Here is a 21,895-nt window from a genome sequence, read left to right on the forward strand (position 1 = left end):
AAGCAAAGTACTGCAGGTGGCGGCGCCAGGTGCGCTGATGACGGTCCGGTCATCGTAAGATGTTATCCCTCTTTAGCGCCTTGTCCATCCGTGTCGAACCATTATGAGCATTGATCAAAGGACTCCGGCGGCGGCACGGACCGATCAAACATACTCTGGCACGGTCGCGCGGACCGTATCTTGAAAACGATCTGTGAAGCGGACGGGGAGTGCCAACTGCTGATAGCTCCGCGCGCGGTATTTTCGCGGCTTCGCGTTGAAGAGAGACGCGCGGCAATCACCATTGGATCGTGATGTCCATAAATAATAATAATAATAATAATGAGTTGCTTTGCGTGCTGCGTCGCGTAAACATGTTGCACCGGCGTATTAGAGCACTGCCCGACGAGTTCGAATGACTTCGGGCCATACTTCTGTTTGTCATACACAGCAGGATACAGTCGTGGTTCTGTGACAGTTCTGTGGATGCAATTGTGATATTTGGGGGGAGCCAGCCTGATTGCGTGCACGACGTGTGCAGAGGCAGCGCTACAAGCGGCGGCTGGCAGAGGCCACCTGGAGGTGCTTCAGTGGCTGCTGGATCAGGGCGGCGCCCCTGAGCCGTCGCGTCAGCTGAGCCCCTTGATGGGGGCCGCCTGTGGGGGACACACCAGCTGTGTGATCGCCCTGCTGGATGTCGGCACTCATGGCGTTGACGCGGGTGGCCGGAATGCCTTGCACTGGTGAGCACGAAACCCATCCAGACAGGTATTTTCATTCCAAAGGTTTCACCGGCATTATTAAGTGATCATGTTTAACCTCTAGACATCCGTGGTCATGCGACATGCTGATGTCTTAAGACAACGGATGATGCCCTTTTTTGATATGTTTTATGTCGGGGTCCGCGATGAACTTCGTGCAACGGATTTGGCGTTCGGCGCCAACGAGTAAAATATGCTTTGTTTACAAGGATAGCGCTTTGTTTACAAGGATGGCGCCACCATCTAGGAGCAGTGAAGCGAGGTACTGCATCGTGACACCAACGAATGCCCTCGGTAGTCACAGCGCAGCGGAGGCTCCAACGTGGTATTAGCCCCGAGAACGAACAAAGGCGACGCTGCGAGCGCCGCTCGCATGACGTCATGGCAAGGATTTGCGCTTGTCGTCTGCTACAGTTCGGGCTGCGTCCGGGCGCCTTCTGCAACCTTTCCGTTTGTTCGCTCTCGTTCCCTATGCTGGCGCACTTATGACAGTCCTCTCAAATATATAAGACATCATCAAAATTTGTTGAAAGAGCTTATTTTCTAGACAACAGTATATTTCTCATAGGCAACGTTACAGTGCCGGCAAACAGAGGTCAGTCCAGAGCGCAGTGGGTTTTTCATGCGCAGTTCTACTCTCTGCAGCGGTAGCTCACATGGATAATAAAAGCATAAACGCGAAAACATACGATAGGACAATCTAATTAAGCGACCATACTTGCCGTGGTGCAACAATCATGTAACAAACGCTGGCTATATAGGACTTCTACAACATTTATCTTGATTTTATCCCACTAAATCTTTTTTGCTCACGACGAGCTGTTCATTGGCAAAATATAGAATTTTCGCATCTATTCAGAAAAACGTTCGGCAGTGGTACGAGGACTAAACAACACATCAGTATAGATTATGCCAGTACAGTTTGCTCATTGAACTGCTTCTCAAAATTAAGCCGTTCTTAACCAGTTAATTTTAAGCTGTGGTAATTTTAAGTAAAGCTGTTTGCCGCACACAAAAAGGCATGGACCAACATTTATTCTCTTCTCAGTGCTACACGCTCTACTCAGTTTAGCGGTGCTTGTCGCTTGGGGAACCGTTCGGACCGATCTGCTTGGCGAAACTGACGCAGCTGCTCGACGCAACTTTTTGGGCGAAATATGCATTTTAGACCATAAGGCTGCAGCCAGCAAAAAGCCGAACCTTCATTCGTTAGTGGTATGGGACACACATAAAATATCAGCATTCACAGAAGGAGGTCAAAATCAAGAGAATTCATATGAGGCTGTTATACGAGGGGTTCTTTTATGGGCTGACGCAGCGAATAGTTCTCAGTTCGTATTGACACGTATACATCTTTATCTTTCACCGGTGGCCGCTTTCCACCGGCTAACAAATGTTAAACGTTATCGCTCGGCGCAGGACGCGCCTGTGTCGGAGGTTTCTAGAACGTTATCGATGCTTCTTTCCGTTGCCTGTTTTCACAGACGCTTATGTTATCTGATTGTGTGACCGATGCGAATTATCTAGAACTTTCTGGAAGACACTCGGGCATCAGGGATTAATCTGGAACCTTCGATGACTCAGGTATAAAAGCCGACGCGTTTCGCCGCTGATCAGATTCCGACGATCGCCGACTGTGTTCGCCGCTATCGTTGTGCTTCAAGTGTAACTTGCTTTTGTGGGCACAGGTTCGCCCAATAAAGAATCAGTTTCGTCATTCCCAGTTTTACGACTGTTTGCTTCATCGTCACTACTACGTGACATCTGGTGGAGGTGCTTTTATGTCCTTGTACCGGACCCCCCCGTCCAGCCGTGAGCCAAGCCCACACCGTCTAGAAGACGTCGACGCCTACCCCGACCAGCGAGCTAGTCGCAGGCTACTGAACCTGCCACCGGAGTACGAACCCCTACCTGAGAAGACCAAGAGGACAAAAGTCATGACCTCGGCAGCAGCTACCATGACAGCCCCTGTGCCAACATCTGCGGTCGTGATGCAACAATCCAGGGAGCCGCCGACTTTCCGCGGTTCGCCATGTGAAGACGCCGAAAGCTGGCTGGAGGCATACGACCGGGTCGCTACGTTCAACAAGTGGGACTGCGACGAAAAGCTGCGCCATGTTTACTTCTCTCTTGAAGACGGCGCCAGAACCTGGTTCGAGAATAGGGAACGTTCACTAACAACCTGGGACCTCTTCCGAGCCGCCTTCCTGGACACCTTCACGAGCGTCGTCCGTAAAGAAAGAGCTGCAGCCTTGCTGGAAAACCGTGTACAGCTCCCGAATGAGAGCATCGGTATGTACACTGAAGAAATGACTCGATTGTTCCGGCACGCCGATCCAGCTATGCCCGAAGACAAGAAAGTTCGCTTGCTCATGCGGGGAGTTAAGCAGGAGCTATTCGCCGGACTGGTACGGAATCCACCAACAACAGTCCAAGACTTTCTCTCGGAGGCTACGACGATCGAGAAAGCACTGGACATGCGCAACCGGCAATACAATCGCCGTTCGACGCCACACTACGTCGAAGTCCAAGGACTTTCCGACGACCTACGAGACACCATCAGGGCGATAGTACGCGAAGAGCTGCAGAAGTTGCTACCGTCGTCGCAGCCTCAAGTTGCTTCCATCGCCGATATCGTGCGGGAGGAAATCCAGCAATCGCTAGGACTTCCCGAATCGCCGCAACCCGAGCCGGAAGCGCTGACCTACGCCGCCGTCGCCCGTCGTCAAGGCCCCCCTCCGCGCTCGCGCCAGGGCCCCGTAACGCCGCAGTTCCGACGTCCACCACCGCCGCCGCCAGCACGCCCGCCCGTCGCCCAGCGCAGCTACCAGAGGAAGACGGACATTTGGCGCGCCCCCGACCACCGCCCGCTCTGCTATCACTGCGGGGAAGCCGGCCATGTGTACCGCCGATGCCCATACCGCGAGATGGGCCTACGAGGGTTCGCCGTCAACGCTCCGCGTCCAGTGCGGGGTGAACGACCGCGCGACATTGCCGACTACCTCGCCGGAGCCCAGTGGCAACCCCGACGACCCTCACGCTCGCCGTCACCAGGCCGCTACATCTCGCCGCATCGTCATCAGTACACCGGTCCCACCCGGGGCCGATCTCCCAGCCCTTACCGGGGAAACTAAAGGCAGCAACCGATGGAGGTGCGGTTGCTGTACGACGCAATGCCGAAGATCCTCCGCCGACGACGACGACGATTCGCGAATCATTACGACGAGATACCAGCACGCCGCCTAGCAACAGCCTTGACAGCACTTCGCCGCCGCAAGAAGACCGGCCGACGCGACGTAGCAGCAGCGGAGCAAGCCGACGCAGCCGTGATCCGACGCCACGACTTAACCGTAATGCTAGACGACGGTCTACCGACTTAGACGTGCTCATCGACGGTCATAACGTCACCGCTCTCGTCGACACTGGAGCCGACTATTCCGTCTTCAGTGGCGCGTTCGCCGCCAAGTTAAAGAAGGTGAAGACGGCCTGGCAAGGATCTGATATCCGGACAGCTGGAGGCCACCTAATAACGCCGGCTGGAATCTGCACAGCCCGAGTCACGGTAAACAACCGCACTTACCCGGCGAGCTTCGTAATCCTGCAGCACTGCTCCAGGGATGTCATCCTAGGCATGGACTTTCTAAACCAATACGGTGCAGTCATCGACTTAAGATCCAGGTCGATAACGCTTTCAACGCACAACGCGCTACCACCGGATACAAGCATAAGTTACCATGCCTTGAATGTGCTTGAAGAACAAGTCACCATTCCGCCTCGCTCCAGCGTAATGATTTCCGTCGGTACCGAAGTGCCTGCAGACATGGAGGGCATCATCGAGGGCGATCATCACCTACTGCTCGACCGTGAAATTTGCGTCGCTAGAGGCATAGCTGAGCTACGTGCAGGGAAAGCAAGGGTGATGCTCACGAACTTCAGCCCTGAATACAAGCACATTAACAAAGGTACCACGGTCGCCTACATCGACGAAATAGTACAAGCCAGCAGTGCTTTCGCCTTCACGGATTCCAGTGCACCTGCAACGACGACTATAATACCTGAGCCAACTTTCGACGTCAATCAGAACCTTCCCAGGCATAAGAAAGAACAACTAAAAGCTCTGCTCCTGCAATACAAGGACTGCTTCTCGTCGTCGTCAAAAGTTCGACAAACCCCTGTCGCCAAGCACCGCATCATCACCGACGAAAATGTCCGCCCACTCCGTCAGAGCCCGTACCGAGTTTCGGCGCGCGAACGTGAAGCCATAAGGCACCAAGTCGACGAAATGCTACGCGACGACATCATCCAGCCGTCCAAGAGTCCGTGGGCGTCCCCCGTGGTGTTAGTGAAGAAGAAGGATGGAACCCTACGTTTCTGCGTCGATTATCGTCGCCTCAACAAGATCACGAAGAAGGACGTATACCCCCTCCCACGGATTGACGACGCGTTGGATCGACTCTACAACGCAAAGTATTTTTCGTCGATGGACCTCAAAACCGGCTACTGGCAAATTGAAGTCGACGAGAGGGACCGGGAGAAGACTGCCTTTATAACACCAGACGGACTGTTCCAGTTCAAGGTCATGCCGTTTGGTCTTTGCTCGGCACCTGCGACTTTCCAACGCGTCATGGATACAGTACTGGCAGGCTTGAAATGGCAGACTTGCCTTGTCTATTTGGACGACGTCGTTGTGTTTGCCTCAAGCTTCGAAGAACACCTGCGGCGCCTTGAAACAGTTCTTCAAGCAATCAAAACCTCCGGACTCACGTTAAAGCCAGAGAAGTGCCGCTTCGCATATGAGGAGCTCTTGTTTTTGGGCCACGTAATCAACAAGTCTGGAGTGCGCCCCGACCCTCAGAAAACTGCGGCCATCTCCAACTTTCCTCCGCCCGCTGACAAGAAGGCAGTGCGTAGATTTCTTGGACTGTGCGCCTATTACAGGCGCTTCGTCAAGAATTTTTCACGGATCGCTGAGCCACTGACGTATCTCACGAAGGGCGACGTCGAGTTCAAGTGGGAGACGCCGCAAATCAAAGCATTTGAAGAACTGAAGCGACGCCTGCAATCGCCGCCAATACTTGCGCATTTCGACGAAAACGCCGATACTGAAGTCCACACCGACGCAAGCAGCGTAGGACTCGGCGCCGTTCTTGTGCAGAGGACTGACGGACTAGAAAGGGTTGTAAGTTACGCTAGCCGGTCGCTATCGAAGGCGGAATCAAATTATTCCACAACAGAAAAGGAGTGCCTCGCCATCATCTGGGCTACATCAAAGTTTCGCCCCTACCTCTATGGCAGGCCCTTTAAAGTCGTGAGCGACCACCACGCCTTGTGTTGGCTAGCTAACTTGAAGGATCCTTCAGGTCGCCTCGCACGATGGAGTCTGAGACTTCAAGCATTCGACATCACCGTCGTTTACAAGTCCGGGCGAAAGCACTCTGACGCCGACTGCTTGTCTCGCGCCCCCGTCGAACCGCCGCCTCAGGACGACCCGGATGACGACACTTTCTTGGGACCCATCAGTGCCGACGAATTCGCCGAACAACAGCGAGCCGACCCGGAACTAAGGAGCCTTGTAGACTACCTGGAAGGCAAGACCGTCATTGTGCCGAAGGTGTTCAGGCGAGGATTGGCGTCGTTTTTCTTGCAAAACGACATTCTTCTAAAGAAGAACTTCTCGCCTCTCCGAGCCAACTACCTCCTCGTGGTACCCTCAGCATTGCGTCCAGAGGTTCTGCAAGCTCTCCATGACGACCCAACGGCTGGACACCTCGGCTTTTCCCGCACGCTCGCGAGGATACAAGAAAAATACTACTGGCCTCGCCTCTCTGCCGACGTCGCCCATTACGTAAGGACATGCCGAGACTGTCAGCGACGCAAAACACCGCCGACAAGGCCAGCCGGACTTCTACAGCCGATCGAGCCACCTCGCCGACCGTTCCAGCAGATCGGGATGGACTTACTGGGGCCTTTTCCGACGTCGACGTCCGGGAATAAATGGATCGTCGTAGCTACGGACTACCTCACCCGCTACGCCGAAACAAAAGCCTTGCCCAAAGGCAGTGCCGCCGAGGTAGCCCGATTTTTCGTTGAGAACATCCTCCTGCGTCACGGTGCCCCAGAAGTCCTCATCACCGACAGAGGTACGGCATTCACGGCTGAACTAACTCAAGCCATCCTGCGATACAGCCAGACAAGCCATCGCCGCACCACCGCCTACCACCCGCAGACGAATGGCCTCACCGAGCGCCTAAATAAGACCATCGCCGACATGCTGGCAATGTACGTCGACGTCGAACACAAGACGTGGGATGCCATCCTTCCGTACGTGACCTTCGCATACAACACGGCCATGCAAGAAACGACGCACATGGCGCCGTTCAACCTGGTCTACGGAAGGAACCCGGCAACGACGCTTGACGCCATGCTACCGGACGTCACCGACGAAGAAAATCTCGACGTTGCCACCTATTTGCAGCGTGCCGAAGAAGGTCGACAGCTCGCCCGCTTGCGCATCAAGAACCAGCAGAGGACCGACAGCCGACACTACAATCTTCGACGACGCAACGTCGAGTACCAGCCCGGCGACCGTGTTTGGGTCTGGACTCCGATACGCCGACGAGGACTTAGCGAGAAACTGTTGCGTCGCTATTTCGGGCCATATAAGATAATCCGACGTATTGGCGCACTGGACTATGAGGTCGTGCCAGACGGCATTTCGCAATCACAGCGGCGCCGGGCACGACCTGAAGTCATCCATGTGGTGCGTCTTAAACCTTTCTACGCCCGCTGACGACATTAGGTACTTTGTTACTTTGTTATTGTTTTTTTGTTGTTTATAACGCATTGTTTTGTTTTCGCTTTCGTGCTTGTAGCATCGGGACGATGCTTTTTAAGGGGAGGGTACTGACACGTATACATCTTTATCTTTCACCGGTGGCCGCTTTCCACCGGCTAACAAATGTTAAACGTTATCGCTCGGCGCAGGACGCGCCTGTGTCGGAGGTTTCTAGAACGTTATCGATGCTTCTTTCCGTTGCCTGTTTTCACAGACGCTTATGTTATCTGATTGTGTGACCGATGCGAATTATCTAGAACTTTCTGGAAGACACTCGGGCATCAGGGATTAATCTGGAACCTTCGATGACTCAGGTATAAAAGCCGACGCGTTTCGCCGCTGATCAGATTCCGACGATCGCCGACTGTGTTCGCCGCTATCGTTGTGCTTCAAGTGTAACTTGCTTTTGTGGGCACAGGTTCGCCCAATAAAGAATCAGTTTCGTCATTCCCAGTTTTACGACTGTTTGCTTCATCGTCACTACTACGTGACAGTATATAGTTTCCTTTGATTTGAGTGGTAACAATTTTTAACGCGTGGATTACCATCTGGCGACGAACAGTTAAACAGATGGTAATATTATATTGCCTAATGTACAACAAAAGAATATGTCAACACGCGACGATAATTGAAAACTTTCAGGCCACTATTTAAATAATAGTTCATATTTATTGAGCAAGAAGAAACATTCCGCAATTCCTCGATTAAATCGTCTTATGATGAGGTCCACTTCAGAAGCGGCACCCTCTCGTTTATTGGTCGCGTCCTCTCCGTCTTTCACCTCCGGCTTGGGAGTGGAGTGGCATAAGCGAGGAAGCGGACCGGTTCGCATTTGGAACCTTTGTAATATTCCGCCCCTGGGCTCCCACACAATGCCTGTCAATCATTCAGAATAGTTAGAGGAACCACTCCGAGAGGCATGGCCAAGGCCACGAGACGCGCTGTTGTTTCCTGCTTTCCCGGCTGCGCGCTATCTCCCTCTACCTTCTGACCTCATCAGTGACGTCATGGAGGCGTTGTTTTGTTTGTGAATTATTTCCAGTAGGATATCCGGCAGCCGCCAGTGGTGGAAGCGGCGCTGACGCTACGTACCGGCTTTCGTATCGGCTAAAGTCACTAGAACCTGAGCTACCTGAGCCGCTATTCTGGACATTCCGCCATTTTCTTCGAGGCGTGACGTAGGCGTGACACTTACAAAATGGCGTCGATAGTCCTAATTTGCTTTCGTAATGTGACGCAAATTTGACGTTTCGCCTAAGAAACTGTTATGTAGGCATTGAACCTAGCGTTCTTTATAAAGCAAAACAGTTTTCCTCCCCAGTACAATTATTCCATCCAAACAGTTTCTCGCTTCCGTCGTCTGCATGTGCACAAGCTGTCGTCTGCTTCGTTAGCTAGGATGCGTGTCCTCAGGAAACGGCATGAGTCATCGTATATTGGCGCCCACGCACTTGCTTTCTACCTTGAGACAACATACGCAACCTATACCAGTGATGATGAGCGCACGCTCTAGGCCGCGTTATCGCTATCTCGTGAAACGCAAGTGACTCAGCCCGACTCGTCTGGCTGAGAAGCGGCCGAATATCATCGATAGCGTTCCGCGCGCCACAGGCATCCGCTTGCCCGACGCAAGTGCCGGCACTGCCATCTCTTGTGCACTCCGCTGCTTACTCGCACCGCGAGAGGAAACTTCAAGGCACCGCCTTGCGTACATTTCTTTTTATAAATTAAAAAGTCGCCATTGCCATAGCCTTTGATGACGCGAACAGTCATTAATATTGGCTACAATACAAACGCAGTAGTGAAAAGTGCAAAATGTCGCAGAAAGTTTGTTAGTTTCAACCAATATTATATCAAATGAACGCGTTTTTCATAAAAATGATGGTTCAAAACACAAATGCCAACACCACCCGAGAGTGATGCAAATGCTATAAGCACGCGTTGTGAACAAAAGATTTTCATGGCCCCATGACAGGGAAAATGCGGTGATACGCATGCCTCTCGACTGACATTGCATATGGCCGCTCATTACCATAATTCGCGCGGCTCGTCGCACCACAAATTATGGCGGAAAATCTCTGCAACGGCGGCCCAGCGCAACGTCACGCAACGTCTATATTCACGGGATATTCCAGCCAATCAACAAGCTGACATGCCGGCTATCTTGGAACGCCACCACATATTCGCGAAATTGCAAATGCGTTGCACGGGCTTCTGCACACTACCGTCTACTTTCTTTATAAAGCGCTAAAGTCTCAATAAAGGTGCTAAGGACCACAAAAAAAGTATTAGTCGATAAAATTTGCAGCTCCACGTCACGTTTCGTCATTCTGAAGAAAACGCAAATGCAAAATTTCCGTTTCCCGGCACAAATTTCAAAACACGTGACCTCTGGACAGCCAATGAGACAGCCAAGGTGGCGGATAATGGCGGCCGTGCAGCCGCCATGCGGGTCGAGAATAGAGCCTCTGGAAAGTACCGTAACCACCGGAGCGCGCGCAGGCAACACTGCGCTGTTGTTGCCAGACTTGGTCCAACGCATCTTTCGGGCGGCAGCAGCTCAGCTATGGATCTTCGCTTTCAGCGGTTTATATTATCGCAGATCAACACATTTCATCGTCCTTAACATAAAAGATGAGACAGTGCATCTTCTATGCGTGTGAAGCAGTACAGCTAAGTACGATCTGTACATTTTTACAGGCGCCAAGTTGGATGCAGTGAGACCAGCGACAGGACGAGCGCTCGAGCATTATATACTAAATTGCTTAATTGCATAATTAAGCAACATTACTCGTGTTTTAAGCATTTTATACGTCGCAGGCCTACTTGAATCTCGGGTTTGTTGACATTGACTGTTGAATACTGATCGATAACATATTTCACTGGTTTTAGTTGCATGCCATAGGCGTCGCAGCTGCGACTGTGTTTTAAGCCGAGGACTACTGTGCGGACTTCTGGTTCAATAGTACCTGCTAAGAAAAACGTATTTGCAGTTTCTGGACCCAGAGTTCGGCAAGCAGCGGGTGATCTGTCGTTAAAGTCGCTGTAAACGAAGTAATCATTAAAAACATTGGCCATAGCCTCTCCACTGACCAAGTTTCCATCATGGAGTACCTCCTTAATTTCTTCTGTTCTTGGATTGCGGCCCATCAAAGAGTTCATTCTATTCCATAAAACATCTCGTTTTGAGCACACAGTAAATGCTTGTATGTGATACAGCTGCATTGATTTCTTCATTTCTTTACTGAAGGCATTTCGGAACTGCTTGAAAGCAATTAGGTCCGCCTCGTCGCGCGTATACATGGATTTCCGAAATTTTTTGTCTTTTTTGTCTATTTTACGTAAGAGTTCGCGCGTCATCCAAGGTTTTCCGACAGCCTTTACGTTTATTCCGCTGTTTGTAAGGGAAGTGTTTTTTGTATATACAGATAAAGAATTCTAAAAAAGCGTCATAGGCTGCATTCGCATCATTTGAGTGAAAAACATTCTCCCCATGCAAAGTGCCAATCTCTGAACGGAAGGCATCTAAAGCAGCTGGCGAGACATGCTGATAACTATAAGGAATGTCATTCTGAATTAACGTAGGTGCACCTGTTTTTACAGAACAACATATTGCCATGTGATCACTAATATAGGATACGTAAGGACAGCACAGGTCGCACACGACCGATCACAGTTTGTGATAACTAAGTCTATGCTGGTCTCCGAAAACAGAGTAATTCTAGTGGATCTATTTATAATGTTTTCGCACCCGTTGCATGCAATAATAGTTTCAAAGTCACACTTTTTCGTGCCGTCATGCCCCATGTCAATATTGAAATCACCACCCAATATAACAGTGTATTGATGTTGATTTACAAATGTTAAGAAAACATCTAAAAATGCAAGAAAATAAGACAAGTTACCATCAGGTGGCCGGTACCACGCAGCAACTATCACATCTTGAAACTGAACACATAACATCTCGTAATGAGCAGTAACTAAAGTAAACTTTTTGAGCTATACGGCTGGTAAAGAATTTTCATGTAGCATAGTAACACCACCCCCTCGACAACTTAGCCTAAAAACAGAGAACATTTTCATATGAGCTAGGTCAAATTCTTCTGAAATATCCGATTGCCCAGGTTTCTGTTAGCATAAATACATCAAAACAACCTTTCATTTGAATAAACAGACACTCGAGTTCATTTACTTTGATTGTACATTTAAATGGAAGCATCGGAGAAATCCTCTTCGTACACTTTCAAACCACTTCGCTAACTCACGAAGGGCGATATATCCGAGGTCATCCATTTTACAGAGCAGTAAAAATAACTAAGGAACAGCACAAAAGCAAACAGCAGTTGCTCAACGCTGCCAAGTCATCCTCACACCTGATGACCTGCGCACGTTCTCCACTCTTCCTACGCACCAAGACCTTCCCATTGGAATGCCATGCAAAGTCATAGCCAACTCTCCTAGCCCAGGTTGTAGCTGCTAATGAAAGAGCCCGGGAACGCTTGGTCATATTCTCAGTTATGCAAACATTATCTTGTTTCTGCCTCAAGGATTTTCTTTTTTCAAGCCACGTATCTCGGAGGTTCTGGTGGACAAAGCGAAGGACCACTCCACGCTCTCCACCTGGCCTTGATGCTATCCTGTGAATAGCGGAAATATCAGCCGGAGCAAGTTCCATCAAATTGAAGGTTTTCGCAAGATCATTTACCTTGTTTAAAAGATTTTCACCTGCAGTTTCAGAATTCCATGTATTTCCACATCAGACCAGCGCACTGACCAAAATCCCAACACGAATGCAAGAAACTATGCATGTCTCACCGATTCCCAGGAACAAGCATCCAAACTTTCACATCGGACGGCGACAAGCCCGAGCACAGGCGCTCGTGAGAAAGTATGGAAACCACCACAATATCTTGTACGTAGAAGCGGCCAGAAGCGCAAGAAGCACCGCATTCGTCACCAGCGTAGTCGACATTCACGGAACCTAAATAAATGCGTCGTTGGTTTCCAGAGCGAGCGCTGCGGAGGCAGAGGAACTAGCGATAGCGTTAGCCACCACGACGAGACCGCACTGGGATTGCGTCATAGCTCTGACGGACTGTCAGACGGCATGCAGAAATTATTCCAGGGCCAAAATTTCCACGGCCGCACATTGCATTCTGAATGGAGCGCACCAGCTCCCACCATACATACAAATCGTGTTGACTCCGGGGCATGAGTCCTTAGGCGGCAATCAGCAGGCACACGCCTACGCCCGAGCGCATGCACACCGGGAGCCGCGAGGTGGCCGCACCGAGCAGTTCCATCCAGAGCCCATACCATTAACCTACACGCACATCCTACACCACTATCGCCTTTCACGAAGAACACTACCGCCACCGCATGATGCTCTTTTGCGAGGGGAAGCCGTAATATGGCGAAAACTGCAAACAAACACATATCCACACTTGAGTCTCTAACACGCCATACACGCTGCGCTGTATTCCTATACATGCCCGCACTGCGATCAATGAGCAACGCTTTAGCACATGGTATGGGCTTGCGCAAACACACCACAGCTCACACCCATAACATACCCCACCACACACAATGGGAGGCAGTGCTAACTACGGACCAGCTAAGCCTGGTCAACCGAGCGAGAAGGGCAGCTAAGGCCGCTGGACTCCTGGACTGAGGAGACCACCCACTGTAGAGCGGAGGAGTTACCTACGCTCGGCGTGCTCTTTTGATTAAGTTTATTCTCTCTCTCTCCCCTGGGAGGTATAGGGAGTTTCCGGCCCCTGGTTGAACCACAGGCATTGATAGTGGCTGATTGAAGTCAAGCGCGGCAGCTAGGCATATCGGTCACGTCGTCAGCATCTGCAATACATCTGAAGAACGGTTTAGAAATCGTGTTGCTTCTTCTGTTGCTCCCTCTATAAGAAGTATACGGCGCGCAACCGCGATGTTATCGCACTTGGACTTTATACGGAATATCACGGTGTCGCCGGCGGCGACGACGACGGCGCGAATTCGTTTGGAGTGTCTCTATGATTTCTGTTGCCTTAACGAAAAAAAAAAGCTTGGAGGACGCTTAAGCTTTGTCTTTAAGAGTTTGAATGCGACAGAAATCAAAGATTTCATTCTGCTTCTCTGGCTTTCCGGAAACTGCAGTTTCTGTAACAGCAATATTTACCGGTAAACGCTGGCGGCGAACGCTATGCACGAAGGCGAGCTTTCTGGTAGAAACGCGGCCCCTTGCATGGGCCGATCCCGGAGGGTGTGCACAGCCGCGCAAAAAAAAAAAAACGTTTAATCATTTTTCAGGTTTTTGTTATTGTTTCGGACTTTTACCAATTCCATAAGAGAAAAAGTACTTTAATTATTGGAAAATGTAGAGAGGTCGGCCGGAAAATGGAGCATCTGGCCTGCTATTCTGCGTAAGGGAAAGGAAAGAGGGGTAGGAAGGGGGTGAGAATGGGGGATGATAATGGGAAGAACTAGGTGAAAGGACACATTGCATAAATGTTATCACAAGCGTGAGTCCAGGCCCGTGTCGCCTAAGAAACGTGAAAAAGCACGCATTGCCTCTATCGTCTGCCAACTCTGTGGCCCTGCGCCTAGCAAGATGTCCTCCGACAGTGGTCTATTTTATAAATACCTCAAGGTAGCTGCCAGTGTCAGTCTTTCGCGCGCGTACTCAGGGCACACCATGGGCACATGGTCTATTGTCTCTACAACACCACACACTGAACAGTCCGGGGAATCTGTCCGTCCAATGATGCGCAAGTATTTGCGCGTGAAAGCGACGCCTCATCGCAGTCTGTGTATCAGGCATGTATGAGGGCTTGGAATTCCACGCAGAACAGGAAATTGCATATCGGAATCCAGCCTTTTAAGGCGGACGTGACGAGGGTCTGGCTGGGCCCAGTATGTTTTCGTCGCACTCCTCATTAATTTCGACAGGAGGCATGTGATGTCCGGTCTAGATAACGGCACTACAGTTCGCAGGTCATTGCTGAGGGCGCGCCTTGCTTCAGCATCGGCCATCTCATTACCATTGAGCCCACAGTGTCCCGGGATTTATTGGAACACTATGCGGTGGTGTTTTTCTTGAGCGCATGAAAGTAGCTCGGTGATCTGCAATGCCAGAACCTGATATGCGGTGTGGCGCAGGAAGCATGCGAAAATTTGCATCGCGGGTTTTGAGTCCATGAAAATGCGCCACTTTTGAGGTCTTTCCCCACAGATGTGGCGAATCGCTTCCCGTATAGCCACAAGCTCTGCAGCGGTTGATGTTGAATTATGATCTAGAATGAAACCTCGAGTTATCTGCTGGGCTGGTATCACCACAGCTGCTGTCGATGCCTTTGGTGACGCGGATCCGTCTGTGTAAACATGAACATAGGTCTGATATTCGGACGATATGTATGCCAGAGCAATTGTTGTAGTGCGCTAACGGGAACCAATCATTTCTTGAGTATGCCGGGGACATGCACGCATACCAAAGGTTGAATCATCACCCGCGGTGGTTTGACGGGGTGATATGGAAGGGCATATCCTGATGTTATGTGGGGTAGATGGCAGCGGAGTGCACTTCTGAAACTGCTGTCCGGCCACTGATGTAGAATCGACGTCAATGGGTAGCAATGATGTCGTGTTAGTAAGCGTAGATATACACGAAGTGGTTCGTGGGACAGGTATACCGATAATGGGCATACGCGGGCTTCCTCAATTGTACCTTTGTTGGAGGCACGCCGTGGCAAGCCAAGGCATATTTTGAGTGCCTGCGCTTGAACGCTCTCTAATGTCCGTAAGCAGAAAATACTCAAGTTAATTGAGCTATTGGGAGGCTGTGTCGAATGTAACCTACAAATAGACATTGATAAAGGCGTAGTAAGGAGACTTCCGTGGGGCCCCATTTCATGCCTGCTACAAAGGAATAACATGGCAAAACAGATTAAGTTTTTGCTTCAACATATTTACATGCCTCGACCATGACAAACCGCGGTCAATGATAATGCCCAAGAATCTGTGGTGGGTTACATAAGGTATTATAACACCGTTAATGGAGATCGGATAGCGGCAGACAGATTTGCGCATGAATGCAACCACAGCGCATTTCTCAGCAGCTAAGAGCAAACCCGGACGCCGTATGGATCGTGAAGTAGATGACACAGCCCGTTGTAATCTCGCACGTAGTTGTGGGCGTGTTGTATCAGAAGCCCAGATGCAGATGTCATCTGCATATGCAATGATGTGGATGTGAGCTGGAAGTTCGCTTACCAGGCCAATCAGTGCCACATTAAATAATGTTGGGCTGAGAACTCCTCCCTGAGGAACTCCACGGCATACCTGATGACGATTAGTCTCTCCGTCAGGCGTGGACATGTAAACGAAACGGCCACTGAGGTGGCTCACAATCTATAGGTAGAGCCGGCCGATAATTCCCAAGTCATCTAGGGCATCGAGAATGGCTTCATGAAGGATGTTGTCGTAGGCCCCTTTGATGTCTAAGAAAACGGCGGCGTTCCACTGTCGTAACGAGGTCAATGACGCTGTCTACCGAAGAACGACCCCTCCAAAAGTCGTTCATCATGTTCGGATAAAGATCATTTCTCTACAGAAATCGTTCGAATCTCGCCAGGACCATTCGTTCCATAAGTTTTCCAACACAGCTGGCTAATGCAACTGGCCGGTGTGAGGTAAGCTCATAAGGAGTCTTTCCAGGCTTCAAGAGAGCAACCAGGCGGCTGATCTTCCACTGCTGCGGAACAATACCGGAGACCCATGTGTCATTGTAATAACTGAGCAGCGCAGTGCGACCAGCCGTGCCAAGGTGTGAGGGAGACGAGTACGAAATCCCGTCAGGGCCAGGGGCAGATGAATCGCGACACGACGCAAGAGCAGCCTCTAATTCAGGCATCGTAAAGAGCAAGTCGTAGTGGTCTCCTGGGGAAGGTGGCGCAAAAACCTCGAATTGAAATGAGTCTGGCCGAGTTGTGCCCAAAATCATTTTGCAGAAGTCGTCCGCTACCTCTACATCAGTGCGACGTTGGTAAAGGGCCAGATCACTAAAAGGGTGCCTTTCTTGTGGGGGAGAACGCAGGCTCCTGACTGCATGCCAAATACGTGACAGCGGCTTGTGAGGATCCAGTGATGAACAGAACTTTCTCCAGCGCTTCCTTCCTAATTTCTCGAGATGGCGCTTTATTTGTCGTTGAGCGGGGCTACAAAGGGCGAGATCGTACGTGGATTTCGTACTTCTGTATTTCCTTTCAGCGCGCCGTCGGACAGCGCGTAACCTCTCGAATTCCACGTCGATAGGAGACCCCGGCATAGAAGCACATATGTTCCGCGTGGCCTCACCGAGGGCGGACGTGATGAAGCCTTCTATTTGGGTTGGTGATTCGAGATCCGCACAAAAATTCTCCACGAATGTCTTAAAGGTGGGCCGCACTTGAGACGAAGTGGTAGGTGCGAACCACTTCACGCAGATACACGTTGGTACGTGATCACTGCCATGTGTTTCCACATCACTGAACCGGCAACGGCCTGCGATCTCGGTGTTTTGGCTCATGATAATTGTTTGAGGCTTTGTTTCTCATAATTCTTAGGAAAGCTTTGCCAAGAATGTAAGACAAAGTATGAGCAAGTTTAGTGATGGTATGGTGTGGCAGTGTAACCCGCATATACCGCATGTCATATAGCAAGGCGTGACAAATACCTAATTTATATACGGAAATTTTCGCTACCCGCCGCGGTAGCTCAGACTGCTAAGGCGCTGCGTTGCTGAGCACGAGATCGCGGCACCGAATCTCGGCCGCGGCGGCCGCACTTCCGTGGAGGCGAAATGTAAAAACGCTCGTGTGCTTGCGTTGTAGTGCACGGTAAAGAGCCCCAGGTGGTCAAAATTAAACCGGGTTCCTCACTACCGCGTGCCTCATAATCAGAACTGGTTTTGCCCTGACCTGGGTCGAGCCGCCGGATTGATTAGCGGGGCCTCCGGCCCCGCTTTAATTCTTTTTCCTCGAGGCCTAAATAAAGTTCGTACTCACTCACTTTTGCACGTAAAACCTCTGAAAGAAGGAGACATTTTCGCTCATGGACAACTCCGCCGACACTGGATTTTCTTTGACACGGGGCCCTTAACGCTATCGCGTTAAATGAAGATGTTCTTACCGCACGATTTGTCACATTAGAAGCTATTGAAGTAATCGCAAGTACTTCTCAAATAGTGATGCCTAGGAAAATCAAAAAGAGCGTTTCTGGACGCCCCAACTGCCTTCTTGTCTCAGTGGCGGAAAATGCGCTGACAAAGCTAAGGAAGCTGAGTGGCACGTGCGAGCACAATGGTGAAAATGTAAAGCAGCTAGTTGCGTCGTATACGCCTGGTCTTTCGCATGGGTAAAAAAATTGTAGCAGCAAAAGTGCGAGCGGATTTAATATTTTCTGCTCTCCCGAAATTTTCCGAGGTTTGTAATACTGCAGATCCAGTCGTAATAAAGGCGCAACGAGAGTGTGAAGAAGCGCCAGTCTGTTTTCGTGCCCTGGGCTCAAAGTGTGGTTTATCGCATTCCGTTCTTCCGTTGTACCTAGAGCAAACCGCGAGAGGGGGAAACGACACATTAAGGGAGCATTGACAAAAGTTGAACCAATATCGGTGCACAGTGACGATTGTGGTTGGAAACCATTGTTTAAGGAATGTTGTGTGGTGTACAGAAATTCTCATAAATTGAGTAAGTGAGCGCCGTCCTTAGTTTTGAGCAGAAATAGCCGATCTGGACTCTGCTGGACAGCACGTTTGGTGATTTGCATTGTCGGTTTCCGATTTTTGCTATTCGGTGTTGTCATTTCAATTATGAGTATGCCACTTGTACAAATAAAAAAGTCAGTTGAAAGCGCACTGTTCTTGTCTTAGCCCAAACTAAGTAGCCCAACAAAGCTGTACTCATAAACGCAGCACACCCGCAGTGATGCCACGTCCTCTTTGCATTGCCTTTCGCCGTCCCCAAAAAGGACATGGCAGCTGTTTCGCTTCTGTGGAGATGGGTTTGCACAAGGCTTACCCTACGAGCGACGGTCAGGAAAGGGCACGACGCTCCTACACTCCACAACGCACAAAGGCGCTACGGCAGGGTTCGTCGACTCACCGACACGGTGCAGAGAAGGCTCCGGAGTCAGATCGCCAACAAACACGGGTTTATTCACCCAAGGTACAGCTCAGTGCTACAGTCACGGCGCTTACGGGCCAAGGCTCGCCGCAAGACCGATCGAGTACGCGCGCCCGCTGCGCTAGGGCTAACCGGGTAGCGGTCCGCCAAGCGCGATAACGAGGAGTCGCGAGAACAAAGGTCTCATGTAACCACCTCGTTGCGAGCCTGTGAGCCTCTGCCGCGGCGAGGAAGCGCTCAGCGGACGAGAGCTCGGGTGGATAGGGTGCCCGGGGGCCGCCGCGCGGGAGGCCAATCAGGGCGCGTCCCGGTGACGTGTCTCGCGGGGCAAGTCCAATTCCGGGGGGGAGAAGCACGGTTTGCACGGGAAAGTAAGTCCGGCGCGCTAGCCGTGTCCGCCATGTTGCCGTTACGGCGGCGGTTCCCGGGGATCGAGCTAAGCGCTACGCGCGAGCTGGGGGACGAGGCGCGGGAAGGCACCTCGATCCCCACATTCCCCCCTCCTAAAGACCGAGGCCAGCCTCCAAAGTGGCTGACCGAGGCCAAGTGGCAAGGTTGACTCAGCCAAAGAGGGCTAAGCCAACGGGGCAAAGTCCAAGAGGGTGTCGTCGTCTTCCTCAGGACCAGGACAGGGAGAAGGGGCCACAGCAGTTCAAAAAGGTGAAGACGTCGCTTCTCTTGACACAAAGCCAGGGGTTTGCCTTGGCCACCAAAGTTCCGCACACTGGAAGGAGCCCCTGCCAGGTGGAAGAGTCAGCAGCCCAGGCAGGACGGGGCAGGGCAGCACCATGGTTCAGCCAGCAACACTCGAGGTCCGCCGGACTGGAGCAGCCAGGAAAGCGCGAGGCATGACTGCCATTTTGGCGCAGCAGCCACCACAGAAGTCACTGGGCTCCCCGGATTGCGCAGGAACAGCAGGCCGGGATAACCGGCAGCTAGGTCAGCAGCGGCAGCCGGAGTGACCCTCCTCGGCCAGGGGTCAGCGCCTGATTGGGGACCAGCCACATTTAGCGGCAGCCTAGGCAGCCGGAGGCAAGGCTGGCACGGGTTCGTGGCCCCAGAGGCAGGAGTCATTCATGGCGGAAGGACCAGGAGCAGCAGGACTGGTGGCACAGTGGAGCCAGGCGCAGGGAACAGACTGGACGACGCAAGGTGAAGGACAGGAACGTGCCAAGGAAGTTGCCCGCCTGGCTGACAGCCCAATAAGGGGCGTTTGCCAGGCTGAGGCTTGGGCAACACATAAGAGGGTATATTAGGCCACATGGGCCTGTCACCGCTTCGCTGTGCGCCCTTGCATCGTAGCTACATTTCTCCATTCACCGGCATGGTAGGGAATGAAGTCCAGCTACCTGCTAGTGGGAGAAAGCTGACTAGGCGCTTCAGAAGGCGGGTGAGCACGAGAGGGTATATTAGGCCAAAAGGGCCTGTCACCACTTCAACGTGCGCCTTCGCACCGTAGCTGTGTCTCTCCGTTCATCGGCGTGGTAGGGAATAAAGTCCGGCTACCAGCTGGTGGGAGAAAACCTGCCTAGGTGCGTTTCCGTAGGTTGTACCGGTGGCGTGGCCTGGGACCAGCCGTATCACGGTTTGCCTGCGGTTCGTTGACCGCCTCCCCCTCTCCCCAGTCGTTGCTACGGGCAACGAAAGGTTTGAGGTCCGAGACGTGAACTGGACCGCCGACTGGTCTCCCTTGGGAGTCCGCCAGCTTACCAGAGGGGACATTTTGGTCTCCACTCGGTACGGGCCCAACCATTTGGCCGACAGGGAGGCAGAGATGCCTTTGGCGGCATCACTCAAGACATGGTTGCGTCTGAGGACGAGATCGCCGACACCATAGTGCACGTCCCTATGTGACCGATCGTATTGGACCTTTTGTCCAGCTCGCGCTTTGGCCAGGTTGGAACGGGCCAGGTCAAGGGCCGCGTCCATCCGTGAGCGCAGTTCCGCCGCGTAGCCGGAAAGGCCGGCTTTCGTGGCGCACGCCCTGCTGCCGGTCCGCAGAACGCGGTCCATGGGGTTTGGCAGCTCTCTCCCGAAGTTGAGGAAAGCGGGCGTGTACCCAGTCGAACGGTTCACCGTGGACCGCAAGGAGAAGCCTATCTCGTTAAGACAGACATCCCAATCCCTATGTTGCTGGGCAAAGGCCGCGAGCAAGGGCTTGAGGTTCCGGTTAATCCGTTCTGTCGGGTTGGCCTGTGGGTGATACGTGGTAGTCTTGCGGTGCTTAATGCCAAAGGCAGCACACGCATCCACGAACATCTTGGCCGTGAAGTAGGACGCGTTGTCCGTTATCAGCTCCGCCGGAAAGCCAAAGCGGTTAAAGACCTCGGTCAACTTGTCCCAGATTGCGCGTGCCGTTAACTTCCGAAGGGGAAAAAGTTCAACACATTTCGTGAAGTGATCTGTGACAGCCAGGAGAAAAACGTAGCCTCGCCGGCTTCTGGGAAAGGGTCCCATAATGTCACAGGCCGCGACTTGCCAGGGTAGCTGGCTGTCGATTGGCTGCATGAGCCCGGGGGGTTTGCCCGCGCGAGGCTTCACACATTGGCACACGCGGCATGAGCGGGCGTAGTGAAGAGTGTCACGCTTCATGCCTGGCCAGGTAGCGGAGCGGCACAACTTTTGGAAAGTCTTAAGGCCACTCGCATGTCCGGCCACCCGCGAGTCGTGGAAATAGCTCAGGGTGGCTTTCCTTAGACTGCGGGGTATCACCACCTTGAAAGACTCCTGGGGAGCCTCCTCAGATGGGATATAGCGCAGGAGAGCTTTATCGGCGTCAAGCAGATACGTATCCAACGTGCCCGCAGCAATACCAGCTGCATCGCACTCGGCGCCAACAGCAATACCAGCTGTCCGGGTGCGCCCGGCGGCTTGGCCACCCCACTCCTCTTGGCAGCTCGGCTCTTGGAGCCTGTCAACGATTTCTATTTACAAAACGGGTCGTTCTGCTTAAGCAGATACGGATCCCACGTGCCCGCAACAATACAAGCTGCGTGGCACTCGGCGCCAACAGCAATACCAGCTGTCCGGGTGCGCCCGGCGGCTTTGCCGCCCCGCTCCTCTTGGGAGCTCGGCTCTTGGAGCCCGTCAACGATTGCTATTTACAAAATGGATCGCTCTGCTGAGCTTTTAGCAGCTCTTGCCTGCTGAAGACGATACCCGATGAGGTA

General features: G+C 51.9%; 1 protein-coding gene across 1 annotated transcript in view; it reads left to right on the forward strand.

Annotated features, from left to right (window-relative positions):
- The window catches only part of LOC119445354 (inversin), a 369,285-nt gene that overhangs the window by 167,619 nt on the left and 179,771 nt on the right, over positions 1-21,895 (forward strand). The window contains exon 6 of the mRNA XM_037709663.2: positions 521-722. Coding sequence (XP_037565591.1) covers positions 521-722 — 202 coding nt within the window. The remainder of the gene's footprint in view (positions 1-520; positions 723-21,895) is intronic.

The sequence above is a fragment of the Dermacentor silvarum genome, chromosome 3 (genome assembly GCF_013339745.2).
Source record: "Dermacentor silvarum isolate Dsil-2018 chromosome 3, BIME_Dsil_1.4, whole genome shotgun sequence".
In the NCBI taxonomy this organism is placed as follows: Eukaryota; Metazoa; Arthropoda; class Arachnida; order Ixodida; family Ixodidae; genus Dermacentor; species Dermacentor silvarum.